General features: G+C 37.5%; 2 protein-coding genes across 9 annotated transcripts in view; one reads left to right on the forward strand and one right to left on the reverse strand.

The window, feature by feature from the left end:
* The window catches only part of LOC120527556 (hematopoietic prostaglandin D synthase-like), a 36967-nt gene that overhangs the window by 8661 nt on the left and 7738 nt on the right, over positions 1–20568 (forward strand). For 2 of the 4 annotated variants that reach the window (XM_039751117.1, XM_039751119.1), the window contains 4 exons: positions 1095–1233; positions 3604–3696; positions 8611–8720; positions 15736–16495. In XM_039751117.1, the coding sequence (XP_039607051.1) occupies positions 1095–1233; positions 3604–3696; positions 8611–8720; positions 15736–16002 (609 nt within the window). In that variant the 3' untranslated portion in view covers positions 16003–16495. Of the gene's footprint in view, positions 1–1094; positions 1234–3603; positions 3697–8610; positions 8721–15735; positions 16496–20568 lie in introns of those variants that run through there. The other 2 variants (XM_039751118.1, XM_039751120.1) reach the window with 2 other exon arrangements.
* Positions 4620–20002, reverse strand: LOC120527555. 5 transcript variants are annotated; one of them, XR_005633364.1, is made up of 5 exons: positions 19052–20002; positions 11526–13429; positions 11259–11421; positions 8601–9220; positions 4620–6357 (listed from the first exon to the last, which is right to left on the reverse strand). XR_005633364.1 is itself a non-coding variant. In XM_039751116.1 (2 exons), the coding sequence occupies exon 1, from the start codon at positions 13294–13296 to the stop codon at positions 12535–12537; it is 762 nt and encodes a 253-aa protein (XP_039607050.1). In that variant the 5' UTR covers positions 13297–13595; the 3' UTR covers positions 10553–11421; positions 11526–12534. The 5 variants fall into 5 exon arrangements, 1 of the variants encoding a protein (XP_039607050.1); XR_005633363.1 differs by lacking the exon at positions 19052–20002 and adding an exon at positions 13606–14457; XR_005633362.1 differs by lacking the exon at positions 19052–20002 and having other exon boundaries at positions 11526–13595.

The raw sequence follows: 20568 nt of genomic DNA on the forward strand, positions 1-20568 counted from the left end.
TCTAGTGTCACTGTACACACATTTTACTGTATACAATTTTTCTTGCATTGTACGTATTTATTGCTGGTGGCCTGTCTATCATAATGGCTGTAACATATGTGATATTGGAGACGCTTTAAAATAATATTTAGGTTTTACTGTATATAAACAGTATGTTTACATACATAATTTCAACAAATCTTACCTAATATCTAAGTGATTACAATGGATTTATGCTGTAAAACTGTGCGGGAAAAGTTTATAAGAGTGCGGGAGAGTTTATAAGGGCTTAAAATATATAAAAATAACCATATAAACATAGGGTTTTTACTTTGAGGATTTTTCACCTTTCACGGGGGGTTCTGGAATGCAACCCCAGCGATAGAGGAGGGATCACGGTATATCAGAAACCTGCTATTTGGGATATTATATTGGGGAAGGGTTTGCTGAAGCCTGAAATGGACAGGTGCTTGCATATCCCTGTCACAAAATACAGAGGCAGGTTTGTGCCTTTCTCAGGCTCATGGGGCATTATAGGCAGATCATTCCCAATTTTGCACATTGGGCTGCCCACCCTCACTGACTTGACAGGCAGAAAGAATCGAAACAAAGTCTATGATAGAGCTTTTGGAGACCCAAAAGCCGCTTTATCATAATTCTTGGTTATGCACAATCCAGACTTTTTGAAGGAATTTATTTACAGTTTAGGAGCAGTGCTCTCACAATGTTTTGAGGGGCAAGAACACCCCAATCAAGTTTTTCAGCAGAAAGCTGCTACACAGGGAACGTAATTATTTGACTATTGAAAAGGAATGTTTGGCAATTAAGTGGGCAGTGGAGGCCCTCTGTTAAAATCTCTTGGGACAATGGTTTACCTTGGTGACTCACCAAACCCTGCTGCAATAGCTGCACAAACAGAAGGATACAAACACCCAGCTCATTCATTGGTCTATTAGTATAAAGGCTTTTGAACTTACATCCAGATAACTGACATATGGCTTATGCAGAAAGATGTTTATTAAGAGTATCTATATTCAAGTATTACAGCTGTTAAAACAATTAATTAATTTCAATTTAATAAATCATCTTTTTTGTGTTTTTTTTTTTCTTTGAAGGTGAAGATGTACAATTACAAACTAACATATTTCAATATGAGAGGAAGAGCCGAACTGGCACGATATATTTTTGCATATGCAGGTATGAAATATGAAGATATACGAGTAGAATGGAAAGACTGGCCTGAAATTAAGCAAAGTAAGCATAATGTACAAATATATTACTGTATTTTAAGTGCTGACCTCATATGTGCTATTGTTTTTCTTTGCTGTCCTTCATGTGTTCTTAATGCCATAGACTGGCAGAAAGCAAGAAAAAAAAGATTTCATACTTGAGTGGAGGAATGAAGTGCTCTCCTGGGACAGTATGTGGCAGGTGGCATAAAATTTATTAGAAATTCATAGCTTTTTGTGCAGAGAAAGGATATGAGACAGAGATACTTGAAAGCAGTGATTTAACAGGAAATTTAATGTACCCTAGTGTAAACAAATTCATAAATCCTGCCTTTATGTGAAATGATATTAAATCCAATTAAAAAATGACCACTATCAATGAGATACATTAAGCATATAAGCTACAAAAAAGTCAACAAGTTTAATGTTTATGGAGTCATGGGCATGATACCACCATCAACATTTTCATTCTGGTGTTAAGAAGACTTGTAAACAACAACCATACAGTCACTAGAGTGCCTGTGCAACTGCTCCTCCTGCACTGACTATAGCTATGCCAGTGTTTTCAAGACTTTTCCTAAACTGCCAGGTGGGAGAAAATCTGGTCTGTTGTCCAAGTGGTGCTGCCCTGTTGTTGCTATGATGAAGGTAGGCAGGGCCACTAAGAATGCCTGGCCCTTTAAATACAGTGGTGCTTGAAAGTTTGTGAATCCTTTAGAATTTTCTGCATAAATATGACCTAAAACATCATCAGATTTTCACTCAAGTCCTAAAAGTAGATAAAGATAAAACAATTAAACAAATGAGACAAAAATATTATACTTGGTCATTTATTTATTAAAGAAAATGATTGAATATTACATATTTGTAAGTGGCAAAAGTATGTGAACCTTTGCTTTCAGTATCTGGTGTGACCCCCCTTTGCAGCAATAACTGCAATTAAACATTTCCGGTAACTTTTGATCATTCCTGCACACCGGCTTGGAGGAATTCCTCCATACAGAACAGCTTCAACTCTGGGATGTTGGTGGGTTTCCTCACATTAACTGCTCGCTTCAGGTCCTTCCACAACATTTCGATTGGATTAAGGTCAGGACTTTGACTTGGCCATTCCAAAACATTAACTCGATTCTTCTTTAACCATTCTTTGGTAGAACGACTTATATGCTTAGGGTCGTTGTCTTGTTGCATGACCCACCTTCTCTTGAGATTCAGTTCATGGACAGATGTCCTGACATTTTCCTTTAGAATTCTCTGATATAATTTAGAAGTCATTGTTCCATCAATGAAGGCAAGTCGTCCTGGCCCAGATGCAGAAAAACAGGCCCAAACCATGATAATACCACCACCATGTTTCACAGTTGGGATAAGGTTCTTATGCTGTAATGCAGTGTTTTCCATTCTCCAAACATAAAACGCTTTTCCTTTAAACCAAAAAATTCTATTTTTGTCTCATCTCTCCACAAAACATTCTTCCTATAGCTTTCTGGTTTGTCCACGTGATCTTTAGCAAACTGCAGATGAGCAGCAATGTTTTTTTTTGAGAGCAGTGGCTTTCTCCTTGCAACCCTGCCATGCACAACTTTGTTGTTCGGTGTTCTCCTGATGGTGGACTCATGAACATGAACATTAACCAATGTGATTAAGGCCTTAAGTTGCTTAGAAGTTACCCTGGGGTCCTTTGTGACCTCGCCGACCATTACACCCCTTGCTCTTGGAGTGATCTTTGTTGGTCGACCACTCCTGGGGAGGGTAACAATGGTCTTGAATTTCCTCCATTTGTACACAATTTGTCTGACCGTGGATTTGTGGAGTCCAAACTCTTTAGAGATGGTTTTGTAACCTTTTCCAGCCTGATGAGCATCAACACCTCTTTTTCTGAGGTCCTCAGTATAATAAAATCTCTATGAAACAATTTATTACACTATTTAATATAATAATGCTTAATACTGCACCTGCTTTAGAAAAAAGAAAAAAAGCTGTACAAAAAAAAATTCCTTATCAGATATAGGGAATATATTTTTGCAAAGAGAGATAAATCACTTAAAACATGCTTGGCCATACAAAACTATAAAATCAAAATCTGGAAAAGCTTGATTTAGGGCACCACTCTGTTCTCAGGATGTCTTCACAAAAAGTAAAGGATGTTTCATGGTATATTGAACAAACCAAGGCACAGTGGATGAATAGTGCAATTAAGTAAAATATCATTCATCTTTCATTTGACTTCAATTATTTTGTATTTATTTGTGTGGCTCAAAGTTCTATTAATTTGTGAGAAACTTACTAATGTTAGAAATTGTAAGTGCATAGATTGTACAAAGTAAGTGTCCATTAGTAGTACAGTATACTGTGATGAAGGAATAAAATTTGCATTTTTTGTTTAATTCCCTAGCTATTCCATTTGAGAAACTTCCTATAATGGAAGTGGATGGCATAATTATTCCTCAGAGCCTTGCAATTGCAAGATATCTTGCTAAGGAAACAGGTAAGACTACTGTTCTAGATTTTGTTCGGTATCATAAGTGTATGGGTTTGGGACTAATTAAAAAGCAAAATAAAAGCAAAACACATACCTCAGTGATACTATAGCAGCATACTGGACTGACACTTCTGCACATGACATATTTTCAACATTATTTTATTTAGTAGAGAATCAATGGGGTTTTGTCATAATTAAATGTTAAAAATTAAATCTTTATTTATGGCTCCATGATTGGAGCACCACCAGTGCAGAGCCTACTCAGGAATAGCAACAGGCAGGTGTTCGTGCATCTGCACATAAAGTTGGGGTGAGGACTTTTGGAGGATGGCCTGGTATGAAGAAGGGCAGCAAAAAAGCTACTTATCTCCAAGAAAAACAACAGAGACAGACTGATATTCTGCAATAGGTACAGGGATCGGACTGTTGAGGACTAAGGTAAAGTCTTGCATGAAAGCATTCCAGGGTAATTGCAGAGGTCTTGAAAAAGAAGGGTCAGCACTGTAAATACTGCCTTTTTGCATAAACCTAATGTAATTATCAATAAAAAACTATAAACTTATGAAATGCTTGCAATTATACTTCAGTATACTATAGAAACATCTGACAAAAGATCTAAAAACACTGAATCAGCAAATTTTGTGAAAACCAATACTTGTGTCATTCTCAAAACTTTTGGCCACGACTGTAGACCCAATTAAAATTTACCCTTGCTTTAAATACTTGAAAAAAAAATAGCCAATAGTTTTCAGTCTCGCCTGACAGATAATAATTTATTTCAGAAAATTCCAGCCTGGCTTCCACACCAGTACAGAAACAGCACTAACATGTTGTAAACGACATTCTGATATCTTCTGATGAAGGAAATTCCAATGTAATTATGTTGTTAGATTTAAGCACAGCATTTGATACCATTGAACATTCTGTTTACTACACAGGCTGGAAACTAACATTGGTTTAATGTCCTTGCCTGGTTTAGTTCTTATTTATCAAATCCATTAAAGTAAGTAGGGAAATGTACTGACAGTACTCCATCATTACACACAGATGTCAGATATGGTGTCCCACAAGGTTCAGTACTGGGGCCTTTACTGTCATTGGAAAACAATGTTAGTTTTTACTCATATGTAAATAACTCTCAGTTCTCTGATGTTGTCCTAAATTAGATGTACTATTGAGCTAAAGGAATGGATGGATGAGTCACTGAACACAGAAAAACAGAAATGTTAATTATTGGATGTAATGATACTGATTGCAACAATATTTTGTCATTATTTAACTCATTTGGAATCACCATTAGTTTTACTGAATTCGCCTGCAATCTAGGGGTTATGTTTGTCTTAGCATGTCATTTAAAGTGTACATTACAAAACTATCCAAAACATGCTTATGCCATCTTAAAAATGTTGGAAAATTAAGGCATCTACTAAATATGCAGGATAATGAGAAATTAATTTATGCATTTATTTGTAGTAGCATTGACTTCTGCAAAATGAGGAGCAATGGAATCATGAAGTAGTCCTTTCATTAGATTGGCTGGCCTAGCACTGACTCAGCTGTAGAATGGCCAGTACAAGGAAGGTGGCTAGTTGGCGGTCTCCAGGATTTTGACTGTGTCTGGGTGGTCCGACTCGATTTCTATAATCTGGCAGTGGTTCTACAATTAGCCAATAGGCAGATAAAGTTGTTTTTCATTTATGTTAATTAGTTTCTACTTTGTTGTTTATGCATTTGTACAAATTTGTGTCTTCATATGTGATAGTTCTGTATTTAGTGAGTAGTATATTCTATATTTGCATTTTGCCCTGTAGTTTGTACTACTATTCTATATTCAATGTTAGTATTCTATAATTCTGAAGTGGTAATGGCAGATACATATTTGCCATCTAGCTTTGTAAAGAAGATTGCTTGTGTTCTGTTTTGTGTATTATATTTACCCTATTTTTTCACACCCATTGCACACACAACCTACCTGGAAGGTTGTCTCTTTCTGAATTGCCTTTCCCAAGATTGTTTCCATTTTTCAATCCTACAAAGGTATTTTTTCTTTTTTTGGGAGTCTTTTTCTTGCCATCTTGGGGATACGTCATGAAATAAGACCTGTTAAAGCCCATTGAGGCATTACTTGTGTGATTTTGGGCGATACAAGAACTAAATTGTTGTTACTGTTGTAGTGAATTAGGACTATACCCAATTTTCTGTGACAGCATTACATATGAATAGATAGATGATACTTATAATAATAAAAAACAAACAAACTCTAGTACAGAGTGAATCATCACTGTTACTAAGTCAGCCAGGACTTATTTACCAGGACGTAACTTATTACGTTATTATTTACCAGGATAATCCATCCATTTTCCAACCCGCTGAATCTGAACACAGGGTCACGGGGGTCTGCTGGAGCCAATCCCAGCCATCACAAGGCAAAAGGCAGGAACTAATCCCGGGCAGGGTGCCAAACCACCGCAATAACTTATTACGTTATTATTTACCAGGACGTAACTTATTTACTTGAAAAGTAATGCAGACAAATTCAATACACATTTCAAAGTCTTAGTCACACATTTAATTTATAATGTGCTCCCTTTTTATCCATCACTTATTAACATAAATCTGCAGTCCTCCTCCTGCTTTTTCTACTCCGTCTGATGAAAACCATCCAGCCTTAAAAAAAGAACATGAAATATGAGGTGAAAAACAGTTTTCAGGTCAAAATGTCACAGTATTTTACCACGCCATGAGAAATAACAGTTCATACAACTTATATAAAAGCAACTGAACATTTCTCATCATATTGAGTCAGGCAAGGACTGAATCCTTTCCACCTTACTTTAATCCATACTCCAAATCTTTCTCCTTTCCACACTCCTCTGATAGGGTGTATTAGGGTTCCTTAGGTGGCGATTACAGTGCTACCTAGTGAGAATGGAAATATATAATATATTCCACATCCCTGATGGGTTCCGCACTGGTGGCTGCCTTTTACAGGAGCTCATTGCCACGCTGCCTTTTTTTGGGGGGTTGGGGTGTAGGGGTTGGCTTTTTTAATGAATATTAACCAATTAATTATTATTAAGATCAGGTCTCTAACTTGTCACTATAAATCTTAAATTAATTTTTAAATTGAAGATACACTGCTTTCATCACTGATACAGACCCGAGCTATGCATTCATATCAACTGCCATTAACACATGCTGGGAACTTGAAAATTGACATAGAGTTAGAATAGATAGATAGAATATGATCGGTTCCTATATCTATAACATTAAGAATGTAAGAGATTTTGAGAACATTATGTGGGATATATTCAATGTTCCTGAATTCCACAGATACCACTGTTATCACTGCTGCCTGTTGCACCTTATCACAGGAGAGACTGAAAGAAAATTGAGCAAGGATAAAAGTAAGGCCGAAAATACTCAGAACTGGCCTGTCTTCATAAATGTGAAATGTTTAATTGCCTTTAAATAAGTTTGATGAACTTTTCACACGTCATGGTGAGTCATTGTGGAGAATCAGATTAAACTTCTTATTTCAGATGTTTTCACCTGATAAAATCAGATGGAGTGGAAAAAGCAGAAGGGAGTTTGGAAATGAGCGAGCATATCATTATTAAAACTAAAATGTGTTATCCAGTCATTGAATTTGTCCTTCTTATTGCTAATGGAGATATGCTATATCATCCTAATAAATGTTTACTTATTCTGAGGAACAGAAATGATTCACACTATTTAATATTTTAAGAAACTAATCATTATGACCCAAGAAGGCTGTTGTAGTAACCAAGGGACATCGGAACCAACAAACTTCAATTGGTCTGTTGGATTTGTGGATGCAACAAACTGGACTTGCTCTATTCGATTGCCAGTGCCTTTAAACGTAAACATGCAGTACAACTGAGCAGATCTGATCATGTCTTACTTCCCACCTAACAAGCCTGCGATTGACAGCAGCAGCTCTTTTTCTTGAGCTTCTGTAAAGTTAATTTGTCTTTGGGGACAAATAAAGTATACCTGTTTTTGTTTGTTCTTAGAGTCTGTACATTGTCAGATGTTGGACACTCTTTTAAACTAAGCTTGCAGCCATTTGAAAAGGTCCAGCACACTGTCAGCAACATCTAATCAATTTAATTTAAAGATTCATTTAAAAATAATAATATTAAACCAAAGGACAAATATTAACATTAATAACTGATAACATTTAAAACATCAGTAGTAAAATAATAGTCGTAAATAAAAAATGAAAGACAGAGCTCCCGTAAAGGCACAACATGTAACTGGACCAGCCTGGTGTTTTTTTTTTTTACACACATAAATTACCCTCCATCACAACAGAGGAAGAGCACACATGTTACATTGTCTTTGAGGTTCCCAAGGGGAGATATATTCATGTTGATATTATTAAGAGTTCCTACACACACTATATTACATGGGCATTTATTGTATACCTGCACTCAAACATCTCTGTGGTTTTCACATTTCACAGGATGTCTTGCTTTTCATAGGATTTAATTTCCAGCATTTCAAACAACTTCTATTCTTCTCAGTATTAAGAATAAGTTCAATTAAAATGACCCACTATATTACCTACATGCAACTGTTCATTAAAAACATAACTAAAGTATTATTTGATTGTCATCCAAAGGAAAATGGGAAGCAATGAGGGAGACCTGAAATCTGCTCTTCCTAACTTGGCAGTGCCTACTAGCTATTCAGTTTGTTAAATTAAACAGCATATTGCCATTCAACTTAAGAGCAAGATTGTGACATCAGAGCCCCAGTCATTTCAACATTAATTCTGTTTGCATGTTCATTTTTCTATAAGTTTCTACGGCTTGTAACATAAGCTGCACTTAATAAGTTATTGCAGTTTCTGCTTTACTTTTCTGCATTTTTATGTTAACTACCTTCACACAGGATTAGCTGGTGCTACCAGTCTGGAAGAAGCTCAAACAGATGCATTAGTGGACTGCATGAATGACTTCACAATTATGATTCCTTGGAATGAGAAGAATAAAGAAGTTAAGGTAAAGGATAGTTGCACAATGACTTTGATTAAGTCTAATGGAAAACGCAAACAACTTGGCAGCTAACTTGTGCTGCTGTCACTTAATTGGCCTGTTTATGAATAAAAATAGTATTTGTCACAATGTGACCTTGTAGTTAGCAGTATTTTCCATGGGTCTGCTTGAATTTTCTGCAGATATTTTTCTTACTCTAACATCCTGAAAATCTACACATTAGGGACCTGTATACTGCAAGTGACAACACTCTTCATTACACTGACAAGTTTGGCTCCTATATTTATGATGACGAATGATGAAGAAGGCATACCCCCCTGCCCCTTCCTGCTTCTGTCATGATACACTGTCTGAAGTCAGTGCCCGCTAGCTGTTCATAGCCGGACAGCACTCAAGATGCCCTGTCACTCATATAAAGCACACAGTGTTTTGAAACCAAAGTTACTGATGTTTATTGTAGGACGAGTCATAACCCAGGATTTGTTGGTGAGATAAAGGACAAAAATCTGCAAGAAAAAGGTGTCATTAAATGGTAAATAATACATAAAAATAATATTTAACAATCAAGCAAAACAAAATGGTTGTATCCAAACAAAAAAATGACAAAAATTAATAAATAACAGAAAACTTTCATGCACAGTTGCTATGGGCAAGAGCTCTAAAAATGCACATAGTCAGAAGCTGCCAAAAAAAATATAACGGTAGAAAGAAAACAGGTCAGATAACTGATCCAATGGCTCAGTAACAGCCAAAACCTCTCTACACCAGTGCTGATGCTCTCCCAAAATCTAGGAGGTACCCTGGCTTAAAAAGTTGAAAAAATACCTTTAAAACAGCCAGCAGCATGGTATGGGGGAAATTGCAATAGTGACACCTATCCTCACCACTGACTGACAAACTAATGGCATAAAAGATTTTTTATGCAGTTCCTACACATTCGTCTAAAGGCAATAGGTGCATACTATTCTGAAAGAGGAGGGGAAATTCCTAAACTCTCAAACAACAACAAAACGTATACGTATACATCTCAGTATTTTAGTTATTCAGAGAGCTGTAATATCACAAATGTAATGGACTCTGTGTCCAGTTAGAGGAAGAGAGCCAGTTTAAGAAGCAAGTAGTGATTCACACACATAGATCACATACGAGTAGAAGATCAAATACAAAACAAAGCATTTAACGTGCTACTTTAATTACGATGTAATTTTGAGAAACTGGTTAATTAAACGATTTTAAGATGAAGTTTATAATGTTCTACTAAATGACAAAATAAACTACGTGATTAAAGTGGAAAATTCGAGATTAAAGTTGACATTTCGTGCTTTTTCCCTACCGTGTGCCTTTTTTCTCTGTACCCTAATAAGCTTTCATATGACACTCAGACAGTGGGCTACAACTCTTCTTTTTACGGCAACTTTGATATGTGACTTCTTTTTATTTCCGGCACTGTGCGATTTTGTGAATGTGAGCTTTCAAGTTTCTCCAACACGCTATGTCACTCGATCAACTTCATTTTGTTGATTATCCCACGGTTTATTTGAACAAATAGTATGTTTTTCCTTTGCCTCCACTTGGTATTCGCTGAAATTCTTATGTTTCCCCCCGTGCTTTTCCCATTGTCTTTTCACAGAAGGCTGCGCTTAAGGGCGATTTATATTGATTTGCATATTCAAATAGGCGTAATTCTGGGAGGATTTGGGGCGTTACAAAATGCGCGCACGGCGTTAGTTTTCACGCTGATCGGGATTTATGTAGCGGAAGAACGTGGAAGTTGGAGTACGCACAGATTCCTGCATCTGGATTTTTCTGTGCGTAAGCACATTTCGGCTTTTGTGCTTACGCCATGTTATAGTGCGAGTTCTACGCACGGCGTTATACATGAGGCCCCTGGTGACGGTTCTACTACCATCACAGCTTCACCCTTCTTTTTTTCCTGCAGCCACTCCTGTACCTTCCTACCAGTAGTAGTGGAGCAAAAGGATTCCCCTCCAAAGCGGCTGCAGTTGAACGCTTTAGTTTATGGACTGCCACAATGCTGGCAGGTGAAGGCCTCCATTTTCTTCCTCTGCTTAAGGGGAATCCCTTGCTGGTGCACCCACTCCTCTGACTCCAGTCTCTCTTCCTGTGCTGCCAGGCCATAGTGAGTGACACAGAAGAGTTGATGGTGGAGGAGCCATAGGAATAGCAGTGACTGCCTGGGTAGTAGGTACCCAATGGTGGACTGTACCATGTCCGCAGGGCCCAGAGCTTGGCAGGTCATCTGACCAGACAGGTCATGTGGGTCAGTGAACTGAAAAAGCTGGACAGCCATTAGCTCAGGACCCGCTGGCCGTAGGCGCATGGCTGAGGTGAGCTCTGAAGCCAGCACCAAGACACTGGGCAGGGGCAGAGCTCCTGTGCTATGTCCCTAGTGTGAATGTAGTGCTTGCGGGAACACAAAACAAAGTAAGTGAGAGAGGATAAGAAAGGCACAAAGGAACCTACAGCCCAGAGCTTCATCTGTGCCCTCCACTGCATCAGGGTGCGCCGATTGAAGGGGAATACCTGGATGCTGGTGCAGGGTGAGAGTACCGAGTTGCTCTGGATGTTCTCCCGGATGCAGAAGTAATCACTCATGATCGCTGACACTGGTTCACCTTCACGCCGGAAATGGTGGTTCCCTTGGGGTGAACAACATCGCTGACATTTGGGAATTTGTGCAGCTTTGCTACTTATGCACCAGTTGAAGAGGGGAGAAGAAAATCAGTCCTGCCATTGACACATATGAACAAAAGGAAGGAGGCTATTGCTGTCGAAGAGGCAAGTACTTACCATGGGATGGTAATCATACCCAGATCTCCGCCAGCTAGTGCTGTGTCATGAAGGCATAGTGATGTAACTCCACGAGACAGCAGGCCAGGTTGACCACATGTTGGTATCTTGGGGCACCATCAAGCCCCAAGCTATCCTGTGGGAAGAGGGAGAGGAACTTGTGAGATAATCCACGGGCATACTTTCTTTTGAAAGACTTACCTAATTGTGGCACACCCTGGAAATGGCCTGGGTGCAAGGGGAAGACTCCAATAATGATGATGTGGATCTGCTGGTCGGCGAGACAAAGTGCTCCTCTAGACCAAAGATGGTCTCCCTCTACCAGTTCCAGGAAGCCCTCGTCAATACTTTCTTAGTAGTTGTCATCCTGGATCCCATCTGGAACATCAGGATCCCTATCTCTTCCTCCAGCACTTGACTGGTCTAAGAAAAGAGCTACTAGATGCTGTCCTGTGAAATGGGCAACATGACAGAAAAAAAAACAGACAGACAGACATAGCCACCCTCCTCTCCAGTGTAGTTTGCAACTGGGTGTAATCCTCAAACAGCTTCATGCCAAGCAGACAGAAGGAAGGCTAGAGATGGCCACTGTAGCAGTTTAGACTGCACGGTCCTCGTTTTGCTGTGCCCTTCCAGAAGATATTCAAGGAAGTGAGTCACACTCACTGAAGTGCCAGAAAGAAAGTTGTAGAGAGATAGACACAGTGAGAAAAAGAAAGAAAAACAATGTCTCCTTCACCCTCCCTGACACAGAGAGAGGACAGGTTCTGGATCCTTATCATGTATGAAGTGAGTCCAGGTGGAAAGACTTCAAGGAAGAGGAGCCCAATGCACACTTAACACTAGCAGTGTGATCCCCCATTTGACCAGCTGCATGGTCTGTATGTACAGGTATACATCAGACGAGTCCTGGATATAGTGGAGGTGGTCCTGGATCTTGTCATGGTCCAGCAGCAGGATGCCCATGGTATTTTTGGCAACCCTAAAGGCTACAGCATCTCCTCAGTCTTCACTGCCCACACGTGCAGTGGCTGCAATGCCGGGACAGATCCTTAAGCGATATGTCACTGATGTGGGAGCCCCTAGGTCCTTTCACAGACTCGGTGGCTAAGGCCTGGTAAAGCTGGGCGGCATTCCCCTCATCCCACTCAAAAATGGTGAAGGAGAGATGCCCCATGAATAGGAAGTACATTGGGTGGCTTTCTGTGGTAACACCTGCTGCAAAGCATTGCATGAGGTGCAACACGTCGAGCTGCACCACTTGCCAATTCCACTCATGGAACATGGATGCCACCTTGGATTTTCCCACAAGGGAACAGCTGTCGTATTCCACGTACTGAGCCTGAGGAGGGGAAACGCTGGCCTCCCTGTACCATTGCAGAATCCTTACAGCCATGGGGTGCAAGCCTGCACCCTTGTTAGCGGTTAGGATGCTGATGAGGATAAGGCCATGCTTGTTACCTATGCTATCACCCAGACTCCCATGCCGGCAAGATTCTTGGTCACCTGAGGAAAGGGAGAGAACCATCGGCTCGGATGCGAGAACGCTAGAGGGAAGGATTACAGGAATGGACGGGCAGGCGATCGGTGTCATCTTCAAGAATGAGCTGAAGAAGGAGGTAATCTGGGCCTTGGTGTCTTCCAGCCACATGGTCACCTCCCTAGCACACATCAACAACAACCAGATTCCACCTGGCACTGGGGTCATTGGCAAGGGGGGAGTGGGCACAGCAGGTGGTGGGACGCCATGAGCCAAGAACTTGGTGCACATTTATAGGTACTGTGTTGACCATGACATCCAGGATCTTATGTGCTCTTCCAGCAAATATCTGCACAGACAGGTGGTCCTGTTTCTCAGTGTGTATTCATGTATCTGGCCGATGAGCTGTTTGTTGTAGGACACCCTGTGGCAGGGAAAAAGAGAGAGAGAGATGCATCAGGTTAACCACAGAAACTGGGCACAGGAAAAGCAAATGTCTGGTCAGTGAAGTTAGCATGCTTATATATATATATATATATATATATATATATGTGTATACACACACAAACCTATCACCTGCCTTGTATGACTTTCACTTACCTGTCTCAAGCTCTATACAGTACATCATCAGGAATGATGGAGGCTGGCCTTTTTAAGTTTCTGGAACTAGATCCACTTAATGTAACAGAAAAGCGGTATGGGTTACAGGTGCACAAATGTTAGCATTGTCCCTCACTCACTCACTCACTCATTCACTCTCCTCTCCCCTTCACACACCAAATACCATTCACCTCTTTGCTTCCCAATCTGCCAAATCTTACAGGGCCTCAAAAGTCATGTCTTTGTGGTTGCAGAAGCAGATGGGCCTCTTGCTCTATTTCTGGGACTTGCCGACCAGTCTCTCACCCGTGGCTGATTGCACCTCAGGAAAGAGGCAGGCATAGGCCTCCAGAGCATTTTTGTTGTTTGTGGTTGAGCTGTCAGAGACCTGCCACCCTTGCGCTCCCTTTGGTTTGTTGCCCACACCATGATGGTGTAGCCTACATCATGTCTCATCAACTATTTAAATGTTTGTCCCCAGTACTGTACAATCTGGAGGTCTGAAAAACTGCCAACATGGAGTCAGTGAATGAACAGCCCAAAACTGACCAGATGGTACTCTAGAGCAATCTGGGATGCATCAAATGACACTTTCAAGGTCAGTTCACCATTTGGCCTTGCGGCAGAACTCTGGCATGTATTCCATGTTGAATAAACTAGATGAATGAAGAGATTGTTAGATTAGGCACATAACCAGATATATAAACAAAATATGAAGCGTGTGGTGTCATAGTCTAAACTTAACTGCTTGGGATAGTGTTGATGATGATAATAATAATACAACCAAGAAAAACTGGAGCATAAAATTACTCAACTGACTTTTAAAAAGAAGGTCTAAGCAAGCAAGCAAAAAAAGAAAGAAGTAAAAACAAGAAACCACCACGTTTATGAAGACAATATACATCAAACTAATATTATAAAAATATTTTTTTTATTTAATGTTACCCTATGAGTACTTACATTAACAATGAAAGTGATGCACGATCTATTAAAACAATGCAGTCAACCAGTACGTCAATTAAAGAAAGAAATGGTTATATTAGCAATTTTCCTGTTGACACAAACACAGACTCACATCTAAACAATAGATCAGCTGCTGCTGCAAAAAAAAAGCCAGTAATTCTGAAAGAGTAAGAGAAAAAGCACACAAAACAACTGTATTAGTATTACTGTCATTATATTAATAAGACCATTATTATTACAATTATTTACCGATACAAGCAACACTACTACTACTGCACAATACATTTTCATACTATAATTTGCTATTGTTAGCATGTCTTTTAGTAGTCTATTTTTATCATCCTCCTCCACCAAATCAATTTGCACAAAACAAAAACCAAGTAAGTATTAAACACTACTCCTTCATTAATGTGCACAAAACAAGACAGCTCAGTTATTATCATCATTAATCTAAACAATCTGTGTTAAATAAAATAGCTAATACTATATTTATATTATGCTTATTTTTTATTTTATTATTTCTATTCCTTTTATATTTATTCATTCTTTTTCTTTTTATTTATTTTTAATTATTTATTCTTTTTATTATTTTTTTATTCTTAATCTTCTTCTTATTATTACCCCCTACACAACTTCCATTAAATACAGAAAGCCAATACTACATCTTCTTATTTTCAGCATACAAGTCTCCAAAGAAGAACAGCTAATACTGTATTCTTATCATTACTAGTATTGGCATTTATTATTTTTGTTATTATTATTATTGTTATCATTAACAGACAAAATATGTTGAATTATATCAAACAAAAAAAGAATAAACATTGCATTATTTTTACTACGATTATTCTGCATGATTGTACTATTTTGTGTATTTTCTTATTCCATTACATAATTGAGTCAAGACCATTCATTAATTTACATCTTACACAAAACACACAAGACATTGGAAAAGTGTAAGCTCCCGGGGAGGTAGGTGCAACTTGGAGAAAAATTAAACACACCAATCAAACCTTGCAAGAATTGCACAAAAAAAAATATATAAATAAAAATATATGTAAAAATAATTAATACAATGTCTGGACAAAATTCTAAAGCTACATTTTCTTTTAATCTTTTTTTCTACTCAGTGTTTGCTGTGCTAGTGAGATAATTTTTTTTCAACTGCAGGAAAAACAAATAGAAGAGCTTTTCCTAATTCACAGTCCAGTGCTGATGAAAAATTTAACAAAGGCCCTTGGAGAGAAGACATGGCTTGTTGGAGAGTCGGTAAGTAGATTTTTACCTATATTAATTCATAAAGTATTGTTTGAGAACAAGCAGGCTGTGTTAACTGCGGCACTGATCCAAAGCTCTCAGCCCAAACACTGGTTTTATGGCAGATGCATGTTTTTTTTCAGGCATGCCAGTCTTTTTTCCAAATATGTGTATATGTGATAGGTTAAATGGAGTGGTCACGGGCATGAGTTCTGTGATAGAATGGCACCAGAGCCTACTTGTCTCCACAGCTTTGAATAGGATTCTTATAAACATGGACTGAGGAACTGAGAATAAGTATATAGTACTAATTATTTTCTTTGTAGCATATTTAAATGAATAATAAAAATCATAATGGCATCCATCACCATATTTACTGGATATTTAAGCAACCGTTCACCACCACCTGGAATTACAAATGATGTAGGACTTCTTATGAGGGTTTTAAAATGAATTTTGCTAAATTCAGTTTCTGCTGCATTGCAAGATGTTTTATTCAATTTCAAACGTAATACTGCTTAATATGGTTTTCGAATGATAATCAGCTCCTTATTTTTGAAAATTACAAACAACTATTCATCAGCTCTGTGGGTGGTTAGCACAATTCAGACTTTTCCTTAGACAAAAGATTTAAAACATACAGTAATTCAAAAACAACCAACTTTAAGAGGTGTTGAACATTTTTAATTCTTTTAACTCTTTGATGTAAGGTGATTAAAAAAGTAAAAGTGGTGGTCAATAAATATTGCTATGATGGGGCAAAAGGCTAAACACAGAGAAAAGCTGTTGATAAAGTGATTATTTTGTGCTATCTACCAGACAGCAAATGGTGACTTACTGGTGCATACTGGTAAAGTTTATAGATTTGATATTTCTTTTCCACAGTTTGATTAATGAAAGGGTTTTACTGTGTTCCACAAAATGTGAGGTTTCTGAAAAAAAAAATCACCCTACAGAAATAAAAAATCTTCCTCAGAATTCATTAAAATATCAACTTCAATTAACATAATGCGAAACATAGATGAGCTACACAGTGACAGCATATACAGTGCTGTGGCAGTGTTTTATGCTAAATTTTTCAGTCATCTTTGACAGCTGGTTGGTTCATCATTACTTGTTCAACTTTATTGCATACATTTAATCTAAATCTGCAAGTGAGGTGCAAACAGAACTTTGTATTAACATGCCTTGGTAAAGAAGAATTCTTTCTTGACACATTTTAAAGTAGCTTAATAAATATCAATTTGCTAGTAGTATAAAATACTTGTTTCTTAGAACACTGAGAACTGCAAGAACACCAGAAAATATTATGAAGGTGAAAGAAGCAGTAGACATTCAATATGATGTTAGTAGAATTAAACATTTTAAACTGGACTGTTCACTTAATTATTCAGAAAGATTTTTCCTATTACCTGTTTAAAGTACACATAGTATGTATATATATATATTAGGAACAATTTAGTTTCTTCTTTTTTTTTTGGTTAATTAAACTGTTAAATGAAAACTGGAATATTTCAAACTATTTGCACACTCATTTAGATATATGTATTGTTAATGTTGGAGATCATTTTAAAATCATGTTTTCTTAAATTTTGTTCAACAAAAGGTGAAAAGTCTGCTTTGATTAATTAATATTTTAGCTTCTTCATTCATTAATTGATGCCATGAGTCAAATTAAAAAGTTAAGTGACCTTTCATACTGTGCTTTCAAAAATCGTCATATTCTTGGGACACACCCCAGGAATTTATTCATCTCAGCTTTACTAAACCTTCAACTAAGCAATTCCACTGGCAGTGATGCATCTCAGAAATCTGCTCCTGTTTTGAATGATAATAATTGTTTTAAGTTCAAGCCCCAGGTGCTCTGTGTGTATGTGTTTCCTTTTGTTGTTCTGGTTTCCTCCCACAATCCAGAGACAAGTACGTTAGGTGATCTGGAACTGCTGAACAGATCCTAGTGTGTGTACACCCTATGATGGGATGGCATCCTGTCCAGAGATCATTCCTACCTTGCACCATATGGTTGCTGGGATAGGCTCTTGCTGCCCCATCATCCTTCTTTGAGTAAACAGATTTGGAATATAGATAAAGGGAGTGTTGTTTTAACAATACGTTAGTCTCTCTCTCTCTCTTTTTTTTGGTAATACTCATGTGAAAAAATATACTTGAAAGCAAACATTTCCATTTTATTATATGCTATTGTTATTTGTTGCATGTGACTTGGGTGTCACTATTATAATAATCCTTCTCTTAGGTCCCTGTATAATGCCGATTTTCTAGATTGTGTCCAGGGATTTAAGAATCCCTGGTTTAGAGGTTTAAAGCACCTGCATGATGCAGTCAATCTCTTATGCTTGAATGTTTAAAGTGCAAGTGAAAGTACTGCCATTCTGATTCATGATTTGTTCTATTAAGTGCTAAATCATCATTGGCGAATAAGAACTCTTAACTTTGATCACTTTCTTGTTCATCATACACTTGCAACAGAGAAACTGTAAAAGTCAATCTTAGAAAGTAAATGTTAAATTCACACATGCCTCCTAATTTCAATAGAATATTAGAATCACAGTTATTTTGATTATATTGTAATCTTCTTCCCCTGTAAGTTAGTATGTAATAGAGCTTTCTTAGCTATTCCTGTAAAAACAGAGTATTAATTAAGCCAGTTAGGAAATAGCCTCACTGCTAGAAGCATGGACAAACAGAACATTGGCATACAGTTTCCTGTCTCCTGATTGTTTTACAAACATTTTATTAACATATCAAACTATGACTATATGACCATATACAGAGAAAAATGAAGCAAAATAGGTAAGACATAAACATAACCTTCTTTAAACAAGAACTTTTCCTTTCTTTGTAATATCAGTTTTTTCCCAGCTATTTTGTTTTGAATTTTATCACAACCTTTAAACTGAAGATATGTGGACTATGGAATTATTTGAACATGTGTCACACTTGGGAGTTTTGGACAAACATAGCTATTGTAAAACTGCATTTATATTAGATTGTATTAATATTTTTGTACCATTTTTTATTGAATTTGTTTTAAACAGAATACATAAACATAATAGTAAACCAATAAATTTATGCATTGCCAAATCTACCATCAGTGTGACTCAGGCACACACCTTGGGGCCCTTCTCATAAAGGGGTCTTTGCATGTGGCAGAAAAAAAAATCTAATAACAGGAGAAGTCCAAGTTTTTATTGACAGTACAGACACTCACAGCAACATACTTTGCAGCTCTCACCACTGCCTCGCTTTGATCCTCACGAATATAAACCTGTCCAAAGAGACATAAATAGAAAAAACTTTTAAAACAATAATAAGAGTGAGCGGGGCACAATTAGAGCAGGTTTCTAATAAGTCGGTTGTATGACATCGAACATTTGCTGTGTTATCATGCCATAAAACAGAAAATGGATGGCCATTCAAAGCAAGAGCCCAGTGGTGCAATGAAAGCAAAAATTAAAGAGAAATTTTGAGCAAATTGCTTCAACTGAAGTTCAGTTTATGGACTCTTCAAGTTCACCTCTTAAAAAGGTAAGTTCAGTGATTTAACAACTGCCAAAGTGATATTGCACATCAGCCTGGTGCACTTTTACTTTAAATAGCTCAGTATTAACAACTTTTCATAGTGGTATGCAGTGGTAATCTGAACTATTTATATATTTTTTACATTTTTCTATTTTGTTTCATTTTGTGATCTCCTGTTGCACAATGATGTACATTGAGTGATGTGTGTTGCTTTTCTGTATGTGTGCCAGTGCCACACCTTTGATCAATACAACCTGCCTTAGTTTTATTATCATATGAACCTGCAGCTTTGCACTCTGTATGAAAAAGATATGTTTGCACTTGTCTTTCTTGCTTATACACTCTTAGGCACATTTGCTGTAAATCAAAAATACTATACACTTTATTTCTACTGTAATCGCTCATTAGTCCCCAGGAAAATCCAGTGCCCCACCTGCTAAACTTATTTCGGTACTGACCCTGCAATGAACAAAAAAGGTGAAATTATATTAGGGGGAAAATTGCCTTTTTATAGAAGCTCGATGGACAGATATATAATATATAATAGTATGTAATAGAATAATTTGTTGTTTGAAAATACTCAGTTGTTTGTATGTTAGAGATAAAATGTGCAGAATTGCCATAATGGCACTTAATTGTTTTAATTCTCTCCTTCACTACTAGAGTTGTAGAAGATATGAAGGATATCACATTCCACAGTCTCCTGAGGAAAAACAGCCTGCTTTGCCCTTTCTTATTTGATGTGTCTGTATTCCAAGACCAATTCAACCTGTCCTTGATATGGACTCCGAATTATTTGTAGAATATTCATAATGGGGGCAGTGAGTGGGTGTTGGTTAGTGGAGGATTTTTTGTCTGGACACTCTAGGACATGAAGGTCTGGTTTTGTAAGTAGCATAATCTGCACATTTTTAACTAAAATGGCACAACCTGTTCTCTTTTTTGTTTCAACAAAATATAAATTCAGTAGGCACACCTAATGCCGTATTATACTGTTGAATTAGGGAATACATTAAACAAGTGCTATTACTTTAAAGGTATATTTTCAAGGAAGAACTTTCTTACTTAAGTAGAAAGATCAATGGAGTAGTTCAACGTTTACTTGAGTACAGTTTTGCTCAAGTTATTTTTACTTTTACACTAAATTATTTGAGTACTACTCCACCACCAGGTTAGACAAAGTACCTGTTCATTGGTGTGAAGTCT

The sequence above is a fragment of the Polypterus senegalus genome, chromosome 4 (assembly GCF_016835505.1).
Source record: "Polypterus senegalus isolate Bchr_013 chromosome 4, ASM1683550v1, whole genome shotgun sequence".
Taxonomy (NCBI): Eukaryota; Metazoa; Chordata; class Cladistia; order Polypteriformes; family Polypteridae; genus Polypterus; species Polypterus senegalus.

What these genes read in the sequence shown, in the direction of transcription:
- LOC120527555 (XM_039751116.1), bottom strand. Translation starts at nt 13,296, where the DNA reads ATGTGCACCAAGTTCTTGGCTCATGGCGTCCCACCACCTGCTGTGCCC.